This window comes from Aythya marila (assembly GCF_965140915.1).
Source record: "Aythya marila genome assembly, chromosome: 5".
In the NCBI taxonomy this organism is placed as follows: Eukaryota; Metazoa; Chordata; class Aves; order Anseriformes; family Anatidae; genus Aythya; species Aythya marila.
This window is the reverse complement of record NC_139046.1, coordinates 61722435-61747274: the sequence shown is the minus strand read 5'-3', so window position 1 is coordinate 61747274 and position 24840 is coordinate 61722435. Positions and strand designations below refer to the sequence as shown.

The following is a 24840-nucleotide window of genomic DNA, read 5'->3' as shown; positions in this document are numbered from 1 at the left end:
GCAAGGAGATGAAATAAAACACAAGTATCTTTAGAAATGCTTAAATAAACTAGGTCTTGTGTGTGTATGGGAGGAGATAATGTGAAGTTGCCTTACAGGGGAAGAGGAGAAGGGCTGGAAGCAGGGGGATGTACCATTTACTTTTCTGAGTTTCAGGTCTTACTGTCTGTAAGCCAGAAGAACTAACCAGAGGTACACAGAAATTGTGTGGGACCTGCCACTTAAAAATGTGCTTAGAAAAATAACCCAAACTACTCAAGGATTTGTCAAAAATGTCGTCTTTATTTTACGTAATGACTGATCAGCTAGCATTTAGTCTCCTCCTGGGTCCTGAGTGCTTTTGGTTGGTTTTGCAGAAGGTATCCCATAGGAACAGGATTTGAAGAGAGGAATGTGAGGTGCTGAGCATAGCATTGCTCCTCCGTGTGCCACAGCCGTGCACAGGAAGGGCTCAAAAGGGCTGCTTCTGGCTGGCAGCGGGGTGCTTGCAGGCACCTGCCACCTTCCACCCCGGTGTCCCTCCTGTGGGAGGTGGGTGGCATGGAGGTTGTGGCCTGAAGGCATGGGTTGTTGTACAAGGATGAAGGGGAAGCAGAGCTGGTGCTGGCTGTGGTGGCAGCCCCGTCATGGACCATGCTTCACCTGCAGCTGCAGCCATTTGCCTCCTGCCCCTGAGGAGCACGTCCCGCTTTACGCCTCCATCTTCCCCACTTCTCACAGGCATCTGTGTGGCTCTGCATTCATCCTGCCTGTTCAAAAGATAGAAATCTCCATTTCTCCCTCCATTTTTGAAGAACTGAGATTCTTGAGTCCTTGAATCATTTGGCTTGCCCTCAGCTATGCTGCCTTTGCAGCATCCCTTTTATATAATTGCTGCTGCTCGCAGTATTCTGTAATACAGCCCCACTCCTCTCTCTAATAGACTGCTATGATGTCCATGACTTACATCCCTGAATTTTCATTACTGCTACAAAGACTTTTATGCACTTTAAAAGGGAACAGATGGATTCTTCCCTATTTTGGAAGTGATCATTCGTGCCTGTCCACCTTCTCAAGTTCACCTATTTTCATTACTTTAACTTGAAATGATTTGTGGAGTCTTCTGAGCTCTCAAAATTAAACTGGAGCCTGAATAAGATTTGAACCTAGATTTTCCTCATCTAACCTAAAGTAGATGATAGCTTCAAGGGAGGACCTAGAGAATAGTTCATTTTGGTTATAGTTCAAAACAGTAGTCAGTCTGTTCTTTCCCACTGTGCTCTTTCAATGTTTCTCCAAGGACGCTCACAAAGAGCCATTCGGAGATTGAAGTGGGAACAAAGTGTTAATTGTTAAATTATCTTTTGGCCCCTAAAAACCTAAGGAAAATCATCTGAAGGATGTTAGTTGCATACAGAGTATTCCTGTCTCCTTCCAGTGTTAAGTACTCTGTTTTAGAAACCCTTTATGCTCTGTCCTTGGCAGTTCTCAATAGGCTTTTGCACTCAAACAATATGGACCCTAGCAGGTGGCATTTTTGGCAAATGACCTCTTCTCAATACCAGGATGCTCAGAAGTTGGCCTTTCCCATCTTTTTCAGAACTATTAAAATAGGAGGTGAAGGGCAAATGTACTACTAATAGCATGAAGATGCACTCAGATCTTAGACGGGAAGAAAATCAAAATATCAGTTTCCAAAGAACTCGGTGACCAGCGAAGAGCGTGCTTCAATAGCTGCACGTAGTCACTAGCCGTGCTTCTCTCTGGAAACAAATGATGCAAACTTACAAGAGCGGGTCTTCTGCTGTGGCAGAGGTTAATTATACGAGTGGGTCTGCAACTTGCAGGCTTTTTCTTCTGTGCTTCGCTCCCATTTGCCTTTCTGACGTGAACTGCAGTAATATGCACAATTTATGTGTCTCTGTCTGATTTTGGTTAATTGTAGTAGTAATTACTAATTTCCAACCCTTGACCCACTTTTTTAATCGCATTTTTTAAATGATCTTTTTGTGCCATTTTAAAATTTGGTGTTTGGTTTTTAATTTAGATAAATTATGCTAAAGTGTTCTTGAGAGAGCTGCACACTAAGGTCAAAAGCTTCATCTGCGCAGTGCCCATTTTCTTTAACCTATTTTAATAATTGTGGCTGCTTTCTTTAATGGCTAGCTTTTGTCTGAACTACGCAAAATCTGCCTGGTTTAAACCAAGCTGCTGAGGCAGCATTGAAACGAAGTGCTGTGGACTGGTGCTGAGGCTTTAGGGTCATCTTCGAGGTCGGGGAGGATCTGGGGCCAGGTTTGTTTCCTGCCCAGCAGCTCAGCACCACGCCTCATCCCAGAGCTCACACACCCTGTGCAAGAGGCCACGAGGCTTTGGTGCTCGGCAGCCACCCCGGGCTGTATCTTCAGCATCCCATCAGTTAGCTGCACTCACACCTCGCTGACCTTCTTTGAAAGCCTTCCCCCCAGCTTCTTTCCTGGAAGTAATAGGCAAATGCCTGTTGCTGCTGGTGGCCAGGCTCCCTGGTTGCCTGCTCCTCGTTATGCTGATTGCCCCACAGGAACACGGGGGGCTGTGTGAGGGCATTTTAGGCTGCCTGGTGATATCAGCATTGCGAGCACCTTCCTGCCTCATGGACTACTGCATGTGCTGACGTGGGGAGGTGTCGAGGGGAGGTGGCACCCCGTCCCGCAACAGTTCGATCAGTTCGATGGCCAAATGCCACCACAAATGGCAGAGGTTTCTCCTCAGCTCTTCTCGTGGAAGAGCTCACAGTGCTTTTTTTAAAAGGGAACTCTTTTTTTTTTTTTTTTTTTTTTTTTTTTTTTTTTTTCTTTTCTCCTCTGCTGTCCCTGACCATACAAAAGGTTATATATGCTTAGAAGTAGAAAAGTGGTTTGCTTTGGCTGTTCGCAGTAACCTGTGCTAGATGTTAGCCAGACTGTTTTTTTTTTTCCTACCTTTCTCTCTTCTCTGTTCTTCTCCTTTTGCTTTCAACTGGGGAAGTTTAACAGGGTGTGACGTTTCTGAACTTGGAAATTGGTGTTAAACGCAGTTAGGTGACCAGCTTCTCTGGATAAAACAGAAGTTTGCCGAAGATCTTTGTGTCTTTAAACATTTGTACAAATTTCTTGTCAAACACAGAAATGATTGCCTTTTTTCCCCTTTCTTTCTCCTCTCTCCTCAACCACTTTGAGTCCCGCATCTGGTTTAATATAATGGGTGTTTGCATGAATGGCTTAGTTAGCCAGGGTGGTAATAAAACACTTTAAATTTATTGTGACATTTGGATTTAATTAAAAAGTACACACTTAGAAAAGTAAAACATAATGTGTAGAGGGAGTCAGGAAGGTTTTTCTCCTTTTCCTCCAAAAAGCTAATTAGAGTTGTATTTTAAATTGTTTATGTGCTGCTAATCATTGTAATAAATCATTTATACTGAGAAAGACACACTCTAATGTGCTTGTGTAACTGTTTATGCTCTCAAGTTTCTATCATGAACAAATTGATCTGGAAGTGGATTTATTAACCACTAGGGAAGAAATCATTAGTGCTTTCTCTAAATATTCCCCAGGTACACTTTTATTATAGTAGTTTACTGTTTTAACTAAAACGTAACGTTATAGAGCCTTGGTTGTAATTATGATGCAAATTGACTTTCCATCACTAAAAGGAGGGAAAACTGCCTTTTCGCTGGTAATATATATCTCTATTGTGTATGCCAGAGAAGCTTGCAGCTTCCAAAGTTTCTCTGAAAAGAAAGTGTAAACTCTTGTTTTTAGAGCAACACACCATGGAGACTTTATGGAAGTCTTAAAATAGCCTAGTTTCATCTCTGAAATCTACGTGGCCTTTGCTAAATGATTTTAGCACAACATAAGCCTAGCTGGTCACATTAATCCTTTTGTATCTGGCAGCACACTTAGACTTAGAAAGCAGCTGGGTGCTTTTGGAGTGCTGGAGACCACTTCAAATCTGTCGGAGATAACTGGTATCGCAGATCCCTTGGGACTGGCGAAGACTACAGAGATTTTCATCCAGAAAATCAGCACCTGAAGTGAAATTTATAACCTGAGATCTTCTGGTTTGTGGTGCTGTTCTTAATCCCAGGCAAGAAGCTGTGGACATCCCAGCTCTTGCCAAGGGTTTTTAAGGTGGGCTTGTCCTGGGAGCCTGGAGGTGGGTGCTGAGGTGACTGTGAGGGCATCGAGGAGCTGCAGTCAGTGGGGATTTGCAGCCCCCTTGCTGGGCCTGAGACCGAGCAACAGCTTTCGTGTTTGGAGGTGTTGCTGAATTAGTTTTCAGCACACATACTTTCCTATGATAGTAAATTGCTTTTCCACCATCCCCGAGAAGCCAAATCCAACCATCAAAAGCTCCAGTTAACACTGGTAGGTTTTGTGGGTGCCTTTTAAATTTAGCTGCTATTATTTGAGCACTGAATTATTTATTTACAGGCCTAATGTAAGGCAACCAGGCGAGAATACCTGTAACATGTTGATTTATATAGTTGAAGATATGGTTAGGCGTTTTTATTTGAAGTCCTTGATAGAATGAACTACAGTGCAACTTGATGGGGAGGTTTCATTTTCTGTGGGATATTCTTAACATAAAAAACAGCAGCCACCCCACAAAACTAACCAGCGTCCAGATTTCTGGAAAAGCAGTCTGCAGCTCTTTCCAGCAGAGAAAGAAGACTCAGTATGAAAAAAAAATTGTTCTTTTTAATACATACATCATTTGGAGGAGCTGACTGAAGAAGGAAAGCTGAGAGAGGAATGCATGTGAAGCCCACAAGAGGCAGCTGCAAGAGTGCAGTATCTCTGGGAGAGGAGCGGAGATGGGGTAAGTCGGGACCAGGAGCAAGCATTGTGTGAGCCTTCGTGCAGAAACTTTCCAAAATCACCTCCTGTGGAAAGTGCAAACCATAATGCTGCAGTCTCTGGGATTTCAGCTTGTGTCTTCTGCAAAGCCTTACTCACACTGCATGCATGCTTCCACCTGTCCCATACAAGTATGCAGAGACAGTCCTGGTGTGAACAGTCTCTGGAGCTCAGTGAAGGTGTATTGACAGCTTAATGATTCTCTTCAGCGTGTCCAAGGCTGAGAGCATCTGAAGGATTTGATGGCTGGCATGTATGCGCGTACATGAGAGAGACCTCTTGGCTCAGGCACTGGATATCTTTAGGCCTTAAGTATCTGCACTTTTATTTTTTTAAAATATGCCTTTTTTAGCTGCTCATGGTTGAGTTAATGTTCTTTATTTTTTCTTAGCCTTAGGGGACTTCAAAAGCCACTCCTGTGTGTCAGCCCTAGCCATACTCACGCCATGTCACCAGCAACCTGTGGACATGTGCATGTGTGAAGAATTTATTGATGCTTTAATTACATCACTGTCACTGAAAGGGGCTTTCTGTATCTAGCTAATCTTCCCCCAAACAAATAATTTTCTCTCACAAGAACAAGAATTTCTCTGTCTTCTTTTGGACAATATTTCTGACATACTGGTTTAAAATCCAGCAATGCTGTACACATTTTGCTTGCAAAGTCTAAATTTTTTTGAGACTTGCAGCTATTCATTTTTCCAGAAGCCTACTCTACAGTGTTCTGCCACATTAGGTTTCCCTAATAATCCATGGGAGGATGTGATCAAGATCTATTACAGCCCCTCGATGTAGTAGGCTGCGGACATCACTGAATTCTGTGAAGGAGCTGTAGAGGCAATTCACTTTGCTGTTTGCAGATGGTTAAATCGGTATTTGGAATGCCGTGCTGTACTAACCAGCGCTCAGAACCGTAAGGAATCAAAAGATGCCTCGTGTCTTCTAGAAAATGTGTTTGTTTTTTTTTTTGGTGTTCTTTAGATCCTTTTATGGCCATTTTCGAGTGAAATAAGAGGCCTTTAGTCACTTCATATTCTGCTGAATCTGACACTTAGAAATGTAAACGTGTCTATCAGTATGCCATTAATTGAGAATAATAAACGTCCCTTTATATGCAAAGTCTTTATATAGAGGTGACTCCTGCTGCGATTCCTGAAGGCATTTTCCTTCAAAGCGCAAAAATATCAGCACTTAAAGCAGCATTTGATATCCTCTTGCTGTTCCTGCGGCCTGGGCTCTGCATTGCCATGGCTTATTTTTCTTCTCTTGGCACTTTCTGTGGAGTGCTGTATCCAAATGTGGACGTGCTCCGCAGAAGTGTCCATGAATGAATGGGACCAAAAAAAATAGCCAGTGGCAGTTTTACAGAAAGTACCAGAATTCAGAACTGGCTTGTCGTTTGATGGAGAGCACAAGAAAGGAAGGGACCAACACAGACATGTAAATGTAGTAAGTGGAAACAAAGCTGATGAGATGAGCTGTTCTTAGCCACCAGTTCTTGTGTAAGAACAACTTTTGTGTGCAGAAAGCCTGCTGATACAGTTTTGGGCTAGCACAGAAGGGTTAAAACATCTCCACTGTTGCAAGCTATTTAAATACGTAGCCTTGGAATACCAGGTCTGTAGATTTTCAAGAAGAGCTCTGTTGTAATTTCAGACCCTTTTTATTGACCTGGGCACGTAATGGCCTGGTAAGATTTAATGCATCCTGTTTAAGCTTCATTTTGTCTCCTTTCTTGTTAAAAATTCCTTGCAGCTTGGTGAAAAACTACCCATCTTGGCCCACCTGCTCGTAAGGCTTTTAAAATGTTGGCACCCTGAAACGGGGGGAAAATGGCTTTTGTGTGTTGTGGCAGGAGCTTCTCCTGGGTGTATGGGAGCAGTTCTGGCCTGTGGAAGAGCGAGGAGAAATTGCCACACTTTTAGGGTGAAACTGAGGTAAGTAAGGCCTGTTAATGATGAGGAAAAATGAGTAATAATTTCAGCGTATTAAGGCTGGGTGAGACGTGCAGGATTGCTTTGCTTTGAAGCTGGGTGGTGAAGGTGTGGAACGGGCAGAAATGGTCCCTTGGTTTAACTCCTAACTGTTCTCTGGGGAGGGTGATGTGCAGGTATCCGTACTGATTTGGACCTCAGCAGTGTGGTATATAGTGTTGCAGTTTAGTGGTAAAGCCACTAAATGGAGCTGTGATGAAGCCGTCCATGAATTACGTATCAAAGACTGATCGCTCTCTGGTGTTTATAATGCAGAGCATCTGTCTTAAATGCTAACTTCCAAAATATTTCTGTAAGCTGATAATGTGACACTAACTGTGGGATGTAGGTTTATCATTTTCTGTGCTCTGTAACAAAAATAGGAGCTTGGGGTGTGCTGGTATGATGATGCATTAGCATAAAGTACACCTTTCTCCTGTAAAAATAGGCATTCCTCCCACCACAGCTGAAGAGCAGAGAGGACATTGCCTGTGGAGGTTTGCATATTGTACTGCAAGTGTATTTTGACACTAGAAACTGAAGAAACGGGAAACTAGATATGTCTGGGGAGTAACTACTGATCTAAGTGTCAGGTTTGATACTGGCAGACTCTCTGGAACCAGTAGCTCAAATCTCAGGAGGGCTGGCGGAGCCCTTGACCTTTGTAGTAGGAACTGCTACAAAATGAACTGCTGTTACTGCTGAGGGCTGTTTTCGAGGAGAGGGATGGGGACGGAAGTGGTGCCAATTCTGCACAGACACAGGACGGCCCAGAGTACTAATACAGAGGAAGTATTCCCCCTGATTTTCTTGGCCATTTAAACAATGCTGTCTGTGTGATGTCTGTTGGCTTCCCTTCTCTCTGGAGGTGGCTGTGTTTCAGCCCTCCAGTTGTATGTGGTTGCAACGTGAAGGTTCTAGGCAGAAGAAGTGTGGTGTCAGCATTGGAAGCATATTTAAACTAATCAAAGTTTCAGATTGCCCAGGCTGTAGGAATAGTTTATGTTGGAGCTCATAAAAGAATGCAAGTATTTTTGAGGTATCCAGTTCGTGCCACTGGTGCTATCATATAAAAGTGATGAGTTTTTGCTTCCCCAAGGTCAGTGTGTCAATTCTGAAATCAGCTGTAGGCCTTTGAGCACAGGATAAGTGGCTGTCATGCGAAGTTGGCTACTTGTCCGATTGACAGACTAGAGCAAGCCTAGGGAGTCCCATGCCAACCCAGCACCATCTCAGTGGCTGTATGTACAGGGAGAGGCTGAGGGAGTTGGGTTTGCCCAGCCCAGAGAAGAAAAGGCAATGGGGAGAAGTCATCTGCGAGGGCTCAGAGTCCCTGTTTGGGACTGGGGCTAAATTTCAGCTGTGCTGGATTTGGGACTAATGTGAAAATGAGGCTGAACCTGCATAAAAAGTGTGAAGTCTCTGGGAAGTCTTCCTGCTGTTTAATTCTCCAAAAAGAGGGTGGCAACTGCACACTTGGCAGCTGCTGTAAAATTGCTGCTACAGATAACCAAAATGGGATAGATGTACTTGACTTTGGCTGAAATGCAGATATTTATTCTTTTTCACACAGTTCTTGTTTATAAGCACATAAGGACTCAGGATGGGTCCTGGGACTTGCAAATACATGTTCACATGTTTCCAGGAGGAAACACTGGATCAAGAGCATATGTTGGTTTTCTTATCAGAGTTTTGGTTCTCTGTGAGTTGGAATAAGTACAATAGCAGTATATAAAGATGAAGACAAATAAATTAAGATTTCTATATTTATGTTACCACTTCAAATACTGTTGGTATGCAAAAGGAGAAAAAAAAAAGACCATATAACACTTGAAACAACAAATTACTCATCTTAAGCTTTGCTGTGGCAATCATGGCTTGCTTTAAAGTAACATTTCTTTCCCTGCGCTTAGATAATTTAAACACTCCTCTGAAAAGAGGTACCACATGGAGTGCGGTAGAGTTGAAGTAAATTTCAGAAAAGGATTACGTTTTGCATGTGGAAACAATGACTGTAGGCTGTAGATAAACAACATGGGTTTGGAGTGATCATTGTTGCTACAGCGTGATTATTTTTTCTCAGGGACAGGCGCTAGCTTCTTCCTTTGAAGAACTGCTGCACTCATGTCTGTGTTGTGCTGTTTGTGCTGACTATTGGTCCGTTTGCTGATTACTTCCCTTTCTCACCCAAAAGTAGGATGCTGCAATCACATAATTTCTGAGTCTTCAGCAGCAGCAATGGGCTGCGACAAGAGGTTTTGGCAAGAGCCCCCTGTGGCCTATGAAAATGCCCTTATCGTGTACGCCATGGATATATAAGCATCTGTTCCAGAGCTTTGAAAGTCAGGGTTGCTGAGGGGATGGCGTGGTCTTGGGGGCAATCAGGCCTAGGAATAATGCAGGGCTGTTCAGAAGCTCTCTAGGTTAATAAGCAAATGTTTGTATCGCAGGTCTGCAGGTGTGTTCTGGGAAGCCAAAGCTTTCTTTTTTTGGCCCACCTAGATGTCCAACAGGAACGTATTTCTTGAGTACTGTGTTTGCTTTATGAATGAGAAACAGGGGAAAGAAAGAATCTGATATGATTTGGAACTAATAAGGTGGACTTTGCAGCAGCCCTGCCCTTAATGACTTTTATTCTCACAAACCTGGTTTCCACATATTTATAGTCTTTTTCTTGAAATATCAAAATATTTGTAGCTTTTTCTTTTTTTTCTCCTTTTGAACGGGAATAAATTATGTGGTTTCATTTGACACTGGTGGACATGTTTCTTTGTTCGATAAAGAGCAAATTTTCTTTAGATTTAGTTCCTTGGACTCATAGGAAAATTGTATAGCATTGAAATGCCAGGAATTAATCTGAATAGCCAGTGTGAGGTGGAAATGCTCCCTCTGCTTTAATTGGCATGGACCGGTGAAAGGCAGCTCTGTAGCTGCCTCCCTCACTAACTGCCCAGCCTTGTGGCAGATTGACATAATTCCCCGGTCTCTGGGGAACCGTAATAGAGTGCTCCCTGAAGTGCTCAAAATCCTGAAGGGAAATTAGAATCTTTTTTTTTTTTTTTTTTTTTCCTTTTATAGGATTTTCTGGAGTACTTATGTTCATCCAAAGGACCGTGGACTATTAAATGGAGGTTGTTTTTTTTAAAGGTTTTTCTAATTGCCACACTTCCTCCCTCTTCCCCTCTTTAAGTGGCTTTGGACAGTTGCAGAACTTTGATTTTAAATTTGTCTAATCTCTCGAGATATCTAGGTAGGGAAAACTATTGTAACTGAAAATGGTTTTTTTTTTTTTTTTTTCTTCTTCCATTTTAATAGATATGTTTAGTCTACTTTAAAAGCTTTCTGGAGAATCTTTTATATATGGCTAATTTAAGCTTGTCAAGTTTTAATTATAATCTCTCTATACACAAGTTAAGATGCTTAATGCTAGTGAAAAGTTCTGAATACAAAGCAAACCTGTGTCAAGCTGCAGAGCACTCTTACCCATCTTAATTGCTTTTGGTCTGAACTTTAACCTCAACTCTCCCATCTGTCTTACAAATTCCCTTCTCTCATCACAACAACTTTCTTTCTGCAGAGTGCTGAGGATCTGTCTTAATTCTGCAGGATTTCTGGCATGGCAAAATCCTGTGCTATCAGTACACGGACGCTCAGCTTGCTCCTTTTTCCCCTGCAGCACAGAGTGCTTTCCTCATCCACAGCCTGGCTGCCCAGGACAGCCCACAGCATGCCCTCGCCCCTGGCAGGACAGCACTGCTGGTGGAAGATTGGGTACCTCAGCTACTTCTGGTTTCAGATAAAAATCTGTACCCTAGAGCATCTGTAGTTGTTTCTGTCTGCAGTTTTATGGATGTTTTCTGAGGCAGTTCATTCCTTCCTAGGACTGCTGTCTCCCTCATTTCCAAGCTCTGACCAAGCTTTTGCAGCAAGGGCTACTTGTGTCTTTTCCTTAGATAACAATGAGTTTCATTCAAGCTTAGAGAATTAGCCTTGAAAATACTTACTCTGTGCAGATTCCTTCTGGAGAGTGCATTTAAAAGTTTGAATCCAAAATTGATTTGGAAGTACTCTAATCTAAAATAACCCTGATGCTAGCATTGTTGTCTGCAGCTCCTGCTAGCCCCCGGTGTTCCGGTACAGCGCGTTGGCACGCAGTTCCCTGATGCTGTGAAATTCAGACTCATCTGTGGATACGGACTTCTCTAAAAAGGACTGCGAGGCACTTAAGACTCCTTATTTCATTAGTTCAGTGAAGGAGTTCATTTCAGCAGTCGGGGATTATGATGAGGTGGAGGAAAACCAAGCAAATCGAGCAGTAGAGAGTCCCGTCAAAGTGGAGTGGAAGAAAGGCTGCTCAGTAGGATTTTTTTTTGGCCTGTTGGTGCAGCATTTTAGAGCTGAAGGTTAGTGGTTTAGGATTTCTTTTTGGTCTGAGGTTTGAGGCAGATCACAAGGAGATGCATAGTTGGTCCAGACTTCAAGAGGTACATTTCAGGAAGCTTTTAGTTCTGCACGCTGGGCCAGGTCATATGATTTTTTTCATTGTTTTTAACCAAGTGTAACCATCAGCATCCTCATGTATGTTGGTGAGAATTAAATGGAGCATAAATAACTGAATTGAAGAGCAGACTTCCACTTTAAGAGAATCGGTTGCTGCACAAAGCAGTGGTAATGATCCAGAGGAGCAGGACACGTCAAGGAAAAGAGTAAAGTGTGAGCACCATCCAAAGTGCAGGCAGCAGGTCATAAATTCTTGTAGTGGTGGTGGTCTGAAATTCAAGGAATAGGATTAGAAAGCTACTGTAGGTTAATGAAAACGACTCCCTTAGGATCAGCTTGAATTCAACTCAGTGGTCAGCCATAAGAGGAGGAATGTCTTATGCAATTCCAACTTCTCATCCATATTCTGAATACTGAGATGCAAGGCTCCTGAATGCTTAATAGAGTAGAATATGCTCTGTTACGCTATATTTCATATGGCTTCTAAGATGCTTTAGTGCAAACTAAATGTCATGCTAACTTGCCCCAAACCCTTAGTGCTCACTTTACTCTGGAATATATGGTGAATTGCAACAGTGTTTTCAAAGCCTTCCTGGGGCATTTCACCAAAAAAAAAAAAAAAAAAAAAAAGGAAAAAATGTGGATTTTTTCCTTTCCCCGTGAATGAATGGGGAAATGGCCAAGAGCGGGACTTTGTCTTAATTGTAGTGGTGAAATGGGGTAGCATAAAATCTGTCTGTGGAAGCAAATTGTGGCTTAAGCTAGACCTTAGTAAACAGAAGAACAGAAGCAGTGTCAGTATTTAGCCTCTTTTTTTCTGTCTTCTCTGTCTTCATGGCATTAGGAAAAAGTGAATTTAGCTGCTATTATTTGCAGGATAGAGCAAGTTCTTTCTGACAAACTTTACCCTGCCCTTATTCTCTTTTGAGTTAGTATTTCAAGACTAGAAGGGTGCTGGGCGCTCTGGGGTCAGCAGTGGGGTGTGAAGGATCATTCCAATTTGGTGGGGGACCATACTTTGTGTAAACATCTGTGTTAAATGGCATTCAAGGTGAGAATATCCAGAGTCTTCCTGTTGCCTGAGCATCTGCTTTAAGGGAGTTGTGGGCTTTTTTCTGGTCTTCCTCAGATAGGAGTTGCAGCTGAACAAAATGCAGTCTTTTCTTCTCTTTAGGGTCTGGTTTTCAAGGTATTTTTAGACCCCTGAAGTTTGGCTCCACATTGCTGTGTTGACTGCAGGTGTAATCCAGATACAGTGCAGTTGTGTAGATCAGGACCATTTTTGGCATCCCTTCTGGCCTTGTCAATGTATAGCTGGAGTTTACCAAAGCAACCCTGCAAATTCCATGCTGTATTTTAACATAACATCTTTCCTACATTGCCAGCATTTCAGGAGGTAGTATAGTGTCATTCAGAATTCCAGTGTTTGCAGAAGGTTATAATATCATTAGTATCCAAGATAATACAAATTCTGTTTCCTAAATCATTAACCATGTACTGGTTGTGCGTGGCGACCACCGGTGCAAAGCAGTGATGGCGAGTGCCCAGCCTTCCCTCACCCAGAGCCTGGTCCCTCTCTTACACGACAGGAAAAACATACTGCTTTGCAATACTGGGGGGAGGAAGGATGTTCTCTTAACCTTGGTTTTTCTCCACTACTTTCATGAGACAAAATTCCAGGCTGCTTCATTTTTTAAGTCAGCAAACTGATTATACGTTGTAAAAGATCAGTGTTTTCATGGGTGAGTAGTAATTACTGAGTAATGGCTTAAAACATTTCCTGAAGGAACATAAAGCTGTTTTTAAAAGTCAAGAGTACATTAAAAGGATTACCATGTAGATTTGATTTTTAGATAACACTAAAATGGATCCCAAATGGACTTATGAAAAGGGATGCTATCTCTTTAATGGAAAGTGCATGGTCTGACAGCTCAGCATGCAAATGGTCCTGCAAAGGACTGTGTGTTGTGTTTTTTCCTTTCAACAAGAAGAGAAGGAAATAGCTTTCCTTCCTGCCCTGCTCCTTTCAACTTTTAATAGCAGACGGGTTGGTCTGCTGTCGCTAGGAAAGGGAGAAGAGGCTGGGTTTTCGGGATAACTGCATCTTTCTGATTCATTAGGGAGGTGTATTTCATGACTTCTAGAAGGTCAGCAGCAATTGTCTCCCTTACAAGGATTGCATTAAGTAGAGGGACTCTCTCTGTGTTCTTTATAGGTGAATCTTTACTTGTCTGCTGAAAATGAAGAAAATATGCAAATGAATATTTAGTGCCTCTATATTTATAGAGGTAAAAGTGCAGCTGCACTAATCTTGTGCAGGGCATATAAGCATCAATGTTTGGCTTTGCAGTAAGTTTGGAGGGGAGGCTGATCCTTTCGTACTAGAATAACTTGCAATCACTATAGCATTGGCTATTTCAGAGTTGCCAGCACAACTTTCTGGTGCTTGATGGTGTAAAATATGCTTTTGGCCTGAGTAGGGTTTCTTCTAGAAACATTTAAGAGTATATTCATATTTCATTAAACACAGAGCAGCAGGATTCCAATTCTTTTGTGGTATTGCACAAGTTATTATAGGCTCCAAAAGTCTTGAGAAATTTCTCTAAGCCTGTGAAAGCTTTAGATTGGGTAGTCATCATTGCCTGCATTAAGGGCTGTGACAGATTGCTTCATCAGTGTACACAGAGCAGAACATCAAATGGCCATTTGGCAGTGGGCACTGAAATTCTATTAAGGTTGCCGAAAGCTTAGGTTGACATTGTATGTGTCTGCAAAGAGGCAGAAGAAAAGAGATGATGATGATCGTGCAGTGATATAGCTCTATTCTCCTTAAAATATTCACAGACATAGTGTACCAAATCTGTCAGAGTGATGTTAATGTTTCGCTGCTAAACCTGAGCTCTGCTACATCACACATCTTTGCATATCTATTGAAACCTCAGTAGCAATATGTTAAACAATGCATTTTACCCAGAAGGTCAGGATTGTGGAGTACTACATGTGTGCAAGGAAATAATTGAGTTGAGTTTTTTACTTCTCAGACACTCTTTGCGATTTTAATTTGATATAAGGTTTTTCTCTTTGGTTTTATGTCCCTTTTGGAAAAGGACATGGAAGGGGACATACAACTCTATCTAAGTGAGCTGAAAAGAGCATGAGTTTTTTATCTTTGCGATCATTTGACTTGGAAACTCTTCTATTGGTTTTCTTTGACACCCAAATCTCTTGACGAGAAAACTTGGGATCTTAGTATATTTTCAGCAGTCACCTGCAAACCAGTGGAGTAGTGAGGGACATGGGAAGAATTCCAGGCTGATCATCCCAAATAACCATGTTCTCTCATCTGTGATGTTACCATTCTGCTGGAAAGGTGGTTTGAGGGTATTGTCTCCATTGCCAGAGTGTTTTCTACTACAGAAACTGAATGAGGGAACTAGTCACCTAAAATCAGGAACTTTGCTAGGTTGCAGGATGCTGAATTGTGATAAACCAAGAAAGTTTGATCCAAATGTTCTCAGATTAGGTTGAAGGTACAAGAAATCAGCATGTTTTCTTTTTATTTATTTATTTATTTATTACTGTTCCCAGGGCTTCAAATAGAAAAAATGGATTTTACTGAAACATTGCATGTGCTAAGAGTAAGCTTTGGGCATGTGCCAATTATGAAAAATTAAAGTTCAAACAAGCATATTTTATGAGCACAGGGAGAATGTTGCTTATGAAAATGATTTATGGAAACTGTTTTGCAGCAGCAATTATTATGGTTTGCATTCAGTCCTGCTGCCATGTGTTCCTTTATAGCAACAGGTCATCCTCTGGTAAGACCAGCTATGCAGCACAGTCTTAAACCATGTACTGGAAATCTCAAAACACTGGAGGAAAATGAAAATTAGATTCTACCTCTAAACCTTTTGCCCTGAATCAAGACCTACCTCAGTACCAATTCAAATGATGAGAATGGTTGTTTTGGGTATCACTGTCTATATGAGCAAATGGTTTGAAAGTAAGGTCTCTCTGCATGTGAGATTGGAGGTGGGGTAAGCCATTCGTGAAACCTTGGATCACTTTTAGGCAGCTGAAACTGCTATGCGAAGCTAGACCCTACAGTACATTTCACTAAAGCTTGTTCTAAACTGAAGGGCCAAAAAATTGCTATGTTACTGGAAGGAGGTCTATAGCATGGTTAAAACAGAAGTACTGATAAAAATGTTGTTTCTCCTATTAAGCACCCACTCCAACTACTTTTTTGCCATGCTTGGGGAATTCATTCAGTAATGATACAGAAGAAAGAATACCACAAATGAATTGCTAAAGCCACTGTAAAAAATACCCTACTATATATTGCAGCCTGAAACTGGAAATGAAAAAAGATTGTGGTTATTCATTGAATAATTTTGATGAATGGTCTAAGGCTTGTTCGTAAGCATTTAGTTGCAAGTACTTGGTGTTCCGAAAGTAATGTTTTAATTGGCTATACAGATGACAAGATGACTTTCACGGTTCTGGCCATAGTTCTTCAAATGAAATGCTTGGTGAAGATGCCCAAGATGATGTACTCTCAGTTCAGTGGAAGTGCATGGTTTACCTTGTTTCACAGAGTGTAACATTCATAGAAGGTGAGTAACACAATACTGGGAACACCAAGTGAGCTTCTTTTTAAGGGAATGAAAATTCACTGCATCTTTTTGGCAGTGACTGTCTACATTTACTTAAATGGGTGATGCAGGGCTCTAATGCTTTTAAATGATATAAGATCCTCTGATAAAAGACACAAGAGTGCAGCTTATTTATTGTGATGAGACAGGAGTTAATAAGATTACTTCTACTCTTCAGTTACTTTTTCATCTTTTGCAGCCAAATGCTGTTGTTTTTTTTTGTTAGCAGGCAAAAGGAGGACAGGTCATTTAAAGAGTGTTATGCTAGAAATAAACAATTGTCCCTCAAGTGGAACTCTGAAACCTAGGCTTGATTGCCCAGCTGCTGAAACTCCGGTCTTTAAACCAGGATTGCTTTTAGCACTGGAATGCAGCATCGCTATAATAATCGCTTTCGTAAATTTCAATAAAACTTTAAATAAATAATAATAAAATGTAAGCCTGTAATTATAGTGTTCTTTGGCAGAGGGGTTGTTCAGAAATGTGGTAAGTGTGTCTGAAAGGCACTACTTGTGCAGGAAGTTGTGGTGGAGAGCACAAACATAACTCCAGCATCGTGTTGTGCAAGGTGCTATATGGATGCGTAAGAAGCCCTGTTCTCGAGTGGTTGTCAAAAACTTTTCTGGGAGTGGATATTTTTATTTTTTCTTAGTTACCTGCTGTGTTTTTGAGCGAGCTTTTATGGTAGAAGTTGCTAATATGAAGAAAACTTTAAAGAATAAATAAATAAATAAATAAATAAAACTTGCAGAGGGAAAGAGTTAAAGCCATCTGCCTGAAAGCATTGTGTAAAACATACACACAATGTTGGGGAAATAAGCCAATTATGTGTGCTTCACAGGAGGTGGGGGACTGACCTTTGTGTATAATTAGTTCTTTTATTTAAAGCAAAGATTTTGAATAGAATAACTAATTAGCTGTCATAAATGGCAAATTGAAGATTTTGGCCCGATTCCTTGGGGAACGTGGGAGGACGTCCCTCCTCCCAGCCCGTACTGTACGCTCGCTCTCCTCATTAGGGCTGTTTTGAGTTTCCTGCAGCAGTAATGAGGAGTGCAGCGGTGGCACTTCCCCCGGAGCCCCCCCACAAGGCGCTCAGCGCAGCACAGGAGGAGTGGAGCCGCCTTCAGCCCCTGGGCTTGTGTGGGTGTCGTGAGGGCTCGCGTGGCGGAGGGGCTGCGGGGAGCTGCAGGGGGGCTGCGACGTCCTGGTGGTATCACCTGTGCTGCATGCGCTGGACTTTGTTGCAGAAAATCCAGGAGAGCTGCAAAGCCTTGAGGCATATATCATTAGCCAGCAGTCCCACATTACTCTTTCAGACCAATTAACCTTTAGAGCTGCATTAAAGAAATTAGGTGGTGAACTTCCATGCTTTCAGAAGGGACCAGTAGCTCTCTTGCAGACCAGAGCGCTGTGGAGACGTATGCCATAGGACCATTGCAGATAACTGTTATTTAAAAGGTCTACCATCTATAAAAAGTTTCGGGGCTGTCTTAAAAACGAGGCTTTATGAGCAGTGCCCTTAGAGGAACTGCAGCTGATTGCCACGTTGAATAGAAATATCAATGAAATGGGCTAGAAAAATTTAGAGGTCTACTTAGTGGACACTTGTGTTACAAAGCCAGCGGAATAATTTTACAGAAGGACCCCGACTGAGAAGATACGGGCTGATTAAAGCTGGTTTGCCCGGCTGTGAATAGAGGTAAAGTTTAGATTACTCACTACAATAGCAGCCTCTTTAGACACAGCCATAAATTTCAGTATGTCCAGAGGTGGTGTCTATAATTTTTTAATGTGCATTGGAGCTCCGAGCACTCAGAACAGGTTTTGTTTTGTATTTACCAGCAGCAAGTCTATTAAGTTGTAAAGGGCAAAGAAGGGAGTGTAGGTAGCCAAAAATAGAAAGGCTTCATCTGCCACTGCTAAGAAAAGATAGCAATGGATGGCTAGCAACAGGAGAGGGGAGGGAAGTGGATGGTACTTTCAGGATTTCGTGGTCAATCTGCGTTCCCTTTGTGATCATGTATTTAAACAGGTGAGTGGCCAGCTGTTAATTTGCCTCGCTCTGCACTGCCACTTTTTGTTGCCTTGTCCTCGCTCATAGGGTACACGTGGAAGTTGTCTACGGTGACCCCTTTCCTTCTTGACACACAGACACCATGCCCCTGATCAAAACGAATGAGGCATCTTGGTATTTTTTGCCAAATGTTGGGGGGAAAAATCTACATGGGGAAATGAGGCGGCATTGCAGTTTTGCAGCGGGGAAATTTCCAAAAAGGAAGAGCAGCTCTGCAGGCAGCTTCTGCCTGCAAGGCCTGGCTTGTTTGGGGATTGCTGGAAGGGAGGCAGGAGGAGGAAACTGGGGCTTGGTGCTGGCTGCATCCTCTCTGTGCAAGCCTCCGACTGCGAAAGGGGTTAAGCTTTTGAGATGCTGCTCCCTTGTTGCTTGCAAATGACATGGCAAGCCTGCGAGGAACCTGTGCTGATCAAGTTTGGCAGTTTTTGAAATTTTGTTTCACGCCTTGCCTGCTGTGTCAACTCACCAGCTAATTGCAGCTGCAACTTTCTGTAGCGGTGTGTGCGCTCCGTGCAGACCGGCTGGCTGGATGTCGGAGGGAAGCCTCACAGACCAAAATGTAATTTCAAAACACTGAACCTGACCAGCAGAGGCTGACCTTGCTCGTTATTATCTGAGTGGGAATAGCAGCTTTGAACATCATATGATCTCTGAAATGGTACCTTTTTTCATTAGAAAGCCCCCTGCTGAACACTGACCAAATACATAGCTTTTTTCCTTGCTTAAGGTACTGTTTAAAAATATATATATCTGTTCCTTTGCTAGTTATTAGAAGAAAATCAAAGTGTTACATTCCCCTTATTCGCAAAAGCCTCTCCTAAGACAATGGTGTGCTTGCAATGGCAGGGAACTGAGGCGGCAGCGGGGAGGGAGGGCAGCCAGGGCCGCTGAGGGAAGAACCGCCGCCACGCAGCCAGCCCGTGGCTGTGTGGTGCTGCTGTCTCCAGGCCTGCTTACCGCTTGGGAAACCTGCTGTGATGAGCAAACCACAGTCTTGTAATGGTCCGGACAGGGTTTCAGCCCCACACGGCTGCCCTGGTCTCAAGAGACCCCTCGGTCCGGGTGAAGGCAGCTGGAAATCCAGGGGTACAGCACGCAGGTTCTGAGGGGCCTGGGAGGTGCAGTCAGGCTGAAGACATGTTCTGAGTTGCACAGATGGTCTCAGACCTCATCTAAGCAGCACTTCTCGTGCGAGGGGATCTGAGGGTTATCCAGAAGCTGCATTTTGAAACCTGCAGCATCTCCAGATGCAGGAACCACCAATTACCGAAACAAAGCCTGCAAGCAGAATGGCATGAAGACACCACTTCTAACAAGCCCTCTGCTGCGTGTGAGGGTATGCAGCTCATATTCAGAGAGCCAGCTTTTGGGGGTGTAATGACTCACTGGTGTCCAGGGCTCCTATCTAAAAACACAGTTCTTATCTCTAGGTCTTAGTTTTTGTAAGTGCTAACTATTTTCATTCATCACTGGTGCTAACCTTACACAGCTCTCAAATGCAAATTTGTGTTTGTGCCGTTCCGCATCTCAGAATAAGGCAGTCTTTTCTCATGATGTGCTGCGTATCGCATTTCTCAGACTTCCCCATCTTTCCCTCTGTCCCAAAAGTGTATTTCTCCGTGGCTGTATGTGTGGAATTTCTCATGGGACCTCTGGCAGAACGAGCGTGAGTGGCCATTCTGGGCTGCATGTGTGGTAGTCAAAAACAGGCTTAAGTTTTCACGTAATTCTTTTGATGCCAGTGGCAAATATGCAATAAAAGTTTGCGAGTATTGACTTTGCCAGTGTCGCAGAGCGTGCTGCAGCAAAGCAGGAGGGCTCTTTAAGTCTTAAGAGTTTTTGAATGTTACTTGACCTGTCTCCGTGTTGCTGAGACCACTTTGATAGCAGATGGATCAATACCTCGCTGTTTGTGTAGAGGTGTCTTAAGTGCTATTGTCATCTGCTTGCAGCTCTGACAAAGCAATTATTGCTGTATGAGTGGTAGGTTTTACATGTGCTGAGCATTAGCCACCACTGGGTCACCCTGGTTTCTAAGGCAAGCAGCAGATGTCACTTACTGCAGTGGCACTGACTTGTTCCACTCAGGGTAAGGGGCTGTTCGTAATTCCATTATAAAGCCGCTACTTTCTGGGACATCCAACTTGCTACAGAAATGGTGGCTTAACTTCAGGTAAGGGTATACAACCAGTGACCCCTGCTGCTCTAGCCAGGGCCCTTCTCCAGCTCGGGAACTTGAGTGTCCTGTCACCACCTCTCGCCTTGCTCGTGCTTGCTTTGCAGCCCCAGCAGGGATTTCTGGAGGGCAGAAGAGGCCTGGCTTCTCACTGCCTGCTCCAGGGGTACAAGAGGAGGTGGGAGGCACTGCCTTGATGCTCCCAAAGCAGGGTGGCTTCATGGCTGGCCGGGAGCCTCTGGTTGGGGTATTCTCAGCAGTCCAGCAGGCTTTTGAGTAGCGTTGATTTTAGAGCAGCCCAGGGATGGCTCTAGCCTTCAGTGGGGCCTCTGTGGCCAGTGGGGTTTACAAAGGAGGGAAACCAGCAGCATACCACATCTTGTACATCCACACACCCCCCCCCCAGCTTGATCTGGACAAGCTGTTGGGCTGGGGTGCGCGCACTGGCGTCCCTTCTGATCTTTGTAATTGCCTGTGGCCGGTAATTAACAGCGCAAGGGTACTACTAATGAGGGGGAAAAAATGTTGAAATGGCTGCCAGTTTATTCTGCTGCAGAAATGTTAATTAAAAAAAGTCTGGTGCTTTTGTGTCAGTCCTACCCTTAGGAAAGAAGTGTGTTCCTGCAAGTTCCTGCCTACCCCGCAACAGCAAACGAAGCCTACGTTTACCTTCCTTTGGCCTTCGGCTTCCTGCAGTGGGAGATCCTTGTAACGAAGGCCACAGATGTGTTTGCTCCAGCTCACGGTGCTGCCCCGAATGCAGGCAGCCTCTTTGAGCTGTTTGGGTATTGTCTAACGTGCCTGCTGTGTTGGTGTTGCAGGTGTGCCGATGTTATCCGTGCAACCCAAAGGGAAGCAGAAGGGCTGTGCTGGCTGCAACAGGAAGATCAAGGACCGGTACCTGCTGAAGGCCCTGGATAAGTATTGGCATGAAGACTGTCTGAAGTGTGCCTGCTGCGACTGTCGTCTTGGAGAGGTTGGATCAACTCTTTACACAAAAGCAAATCTCATTCTTTGCCGCAGAGATTACCTGAGGTAAATAGAGGAATGTACCGGGGGCTCTTCCCAAAGCCTCTCGGTTTGCTGCCAGCTGTTTGTCTTTCTAGCCCCCTACTGTGAAAATGTGTACTTGTGCATGGTCAGCCCTGCCCCGAAGAGGCTGGAGTTCCTTCCCTGTCTGAGCGTGGCTTTTGGTTTGCACTCAACATACCTAGTATAGTCAGTGAGGTGTCATCCTATCTTTAGGTCAAGATAGAAGGAGGATGGCGTGGCTTAACTCTGTTATTCTGAACCAACAAACAGCAAAAAGGGCTTGCTGAGAAAATTAAGGCCATTAATTCTTCTTGCATATCTATGATGTTATTTGTGCTCCTTTACGACTGACTTTCTATGAATCTTTGATCTGACCAGACCTTTAGCTTTTTCTTTTCTCTTTCAGTGCTGACTTTTACACAGACTTTTAGTGCTTATATTCAGCAAGGTTCCTCCCATGGGGCTCTTGTCTCTTTGCTAAGTAAACAGAGCAAAACACTCCAAAATTACAGATCAACTTCAAAAAATTTTTTGTTCATGAGGTAGTCTGCAGAGACCAATGCTAACTCTGAGTTACAGCTACCCTGACAGTCTGCGTCTGCAATACATAACAACACATGGGATTTTTTGCCTAGTGTGTATAGGGTTTTTGCACAAAATACTTTAGATAAGCACAAATGAATTTTAGTAAGGCAGCAGCCCTAATGCAACCATTCTTATGAGGGTCACACTGCAAAACACTCCAAGTTTTATTTTATTTTTCCTTTAGAAGGACGTACTTGATATCCAGCTAGTGTTTGTTTTCTTTTTTTTTCCTAAAGCACTGACAGTATTTCTTGTGCAACCTCAACCAGCAAACACACCTGAAGCAAAACAAAACCCACCACACTGGTTTCAGAAAGGGAGGCTGATCTTGTGGTGTGCAGGCGGTGGCTAGGTTGGTCCCAATGATCAGATACTTCATGTATTTCAGTGTAAAACATATTCCTGAAAAGTTTTCTGAGCAAACTTAAACAGGGAAGTTTCTCTTTCTAAAACAAGATGGAGCCAAATAGAAGAAATAAGTCTAATAGCTGCTATATGAGAGCTGCCACCTTGCCTTTCAGCAAGGCAGTATACAAAAACATCCTGTCCACACAAGGATTTTTGCGCACTGTTGAAATGTGTTAACTGCTAATCACAGGAACCCCCGAAGTCTTTCAGAAGAGCTGCTTCTAGAAATAATCTTTCTTCCAGAAAGTACAGGCTGCATTAGCTTCTGGAATGTTTCTTTATGTGTGATGGTCTTAAAACACATACCTTGTTTGCACCCAGCTTGCCAAACAATCTAGGTCTCTCCATCAGCCACCCTCCTCTTTTTTTATCATTTATAATTTCTCTAGACTTTGTCATATGTGCACTTGATTACTTAATTTTAAAACAAAACAACAATTTTATTCTGACCTGAAAGACAGATACTCAGTGTTCTTCCTTGCGCTGCAGAACCCTACTAGAAATTCATCAGCTGGGTGGTGATTCCCATTCACATTTGCTTTTTGAGACCTACAAGCTACCCATCCATTTAATGAACACTGTATTGATTTATATTTGGTTTAGTTTCATAACAAAAATAACATGCAGCATCAAATCAGACATGTTAGACTACCAAAGGAGAGCAATATTGATGATGTTAAACTTGGAAGAACTTTTTATCACTGCAGTTGTGGAACATCTCTTTCTTTCTGTGGTTTATCACAAGAATACTGCTTTGAGGTAGAAAAGCTTAATCTGGGATCTTCTCATTGGGCCGTAGATGACAAAACTTTGGGGGGCACATGACAAGTCTGTGCTTAGAGGTAGGAAAGAAGCCAGGAGTTGCAGACTCCAAGAAGCAGCCCACATCCCAGCTTTGAGAAGAGAGGGCAATTCGTGATGTGAAATATGGAAGGCAACAGTTGAGGATAGTGTTTTACCATGGCCATGCAGCTTCTGTCACAGCAGCAGTGGGTCTTCGAAGCAAACTTGTCCTGGACCTGAAAGGGGTTTTGTAGGCTCCTCTGCCTTTATTTGTTGGGTTAGAATAATCCCTGACCAGCCAAGGGGGGGAGTCTGTTACTATCTGCATAGAATTGTTAAATTGTGAAGAGCAAAACTGAGCTAGACGTTCTCTGTGCTAAGGAAACGTTAGGTATTATGAGTAATATAGTCTCTTAGAGCACCTTTGACCAATAGAAATATTTTACTTCTGTTGCTGTTGGGAGGTGCTCTGTAATTGTCATAACCCAGGAAATTTGACCTGGAGCTGGGTAGGAAGGAATAGTGTAAGTTCTGTAACGCAGCTGTTAACTGGCATTCAGCTGTTCAGCCAGCTTCACAGCTGTGATGTTTTGTGTTCTTGCTAATTAAGTTCAGGTTGATACTCACTTTGGGGGTTTCTGCTGCACTCCTGGGTTCTGTCCTCCTGCTGATAAGGAACCCTCTCAGGGTCCTAGAATAGCAATAAGGAGCAATGCCATACAGCCCTCTGTTTTATGGAAGCATAAAGGATTTTTTTTATTATTATTTTTTTTTTACTTTAAAACATCTCCTGTTGCCTTCTATGCATAGAATTTCTTTCTCTCCCAATTTTAACTATTAGTTCTATTAATAGAAGGAACTGAAGTTGCTGCCACCATCCTCTGTTCTGTCAGTTCACTCCTGGTAATTTGAATTGTTCTTCTTGTAGAATTACCCATTTCCATCATATTTAATTCCTTCCCTTTAATATAGTTTTAGAGTCTCTATCCACAGCTTTTTTACCTTGCTAAAATGTCATGATATTTATTCTACTCGCCAAATTTTAGCAGCATTCATTGCTAAAAATAAGGTTTTGTACCTCACGCTGTACTCACATCAAGAAGTGAGTGCTGTGCTTGGAGGACAGTCAAGGAATTGTTGACCACTTCTTCTGTATGCCTCGAATGAGTCCAGTGTCAAATACCGTGCTGATGTTCAGTAGGTCAACCATCACTTGAGAAGCTAAAATTAAAAGCTAGGTTGATTTTGAGGCCATAATTGCAAATACCTGCATCTTTCATATCAGAAGTCCAACGCCTGATCAAGGCGTTGGGGAACATGTGCTTTGTGATGTGCTTTACCCTGCCCTGCTCGGGGTCTCCTCTACAGCCACCACCAGGGTTGGGGTCAGATGTCGGGGCTTCTGTCACCGGCACGGGGCATGGTGCTGTGATGGGAGCAGCTGGTTCCTGCCCTCCGTGTCGCAGCCAGCTGTGGTGGTGGTGGTGGTGGTGCCGCCTCGGGCTGGCCGCCGTGCGCAGTCGTCCTCAGCGGGCAAATCTTTGAAAATCTTTCAAATGTATTTCAGGAGCTGCTAGCAGACCACAGCCCGATCATTTGTTTCGAAAGATAAACTGTCGTCATTGCTTGTGAAGGAACATTTGTTAACCTTCACATTTCATAAAACGCTTTCTTGCTCATTTTTTAATCATGAAAGATGAAATTGGATCTCGAGTTGTTATCCTTGCGGTATCACCTCAGTCTCCAGCTGTGTCAAGATGTATCTTTCGATACATTTCATCTGAGCAAA

At 43.1% G+C, this 24840-nt stretch overlaps 1 protein-coding gene across 4 annotated transcripts in view; it reads left to right on the top strand.

The window, feature by feature from the left end:
- LMO1 (LIM domain only 1) overlaps positions 1–24840 on the top strand; it is a 56239-nt gene that overhangs the window by 20234 nt on the left and 11165 nt on the right. For all 4 annotated transcript variants that reach the window (XM_082760842.1, XM_082760841.1, XM_082760840.1 and 1 more), the window contains one exon: positions 21065–21278. In XM_082760842.1, the coding sequence (XP_082616968.1) occupies positions 21073–21278 (206 nt within the window). In that variant the 5' untranslated portion in view covers positions 21065–21072. The remainder of the gene's footprint in view (positions 1–21064; positions 21279–24840) is intronic.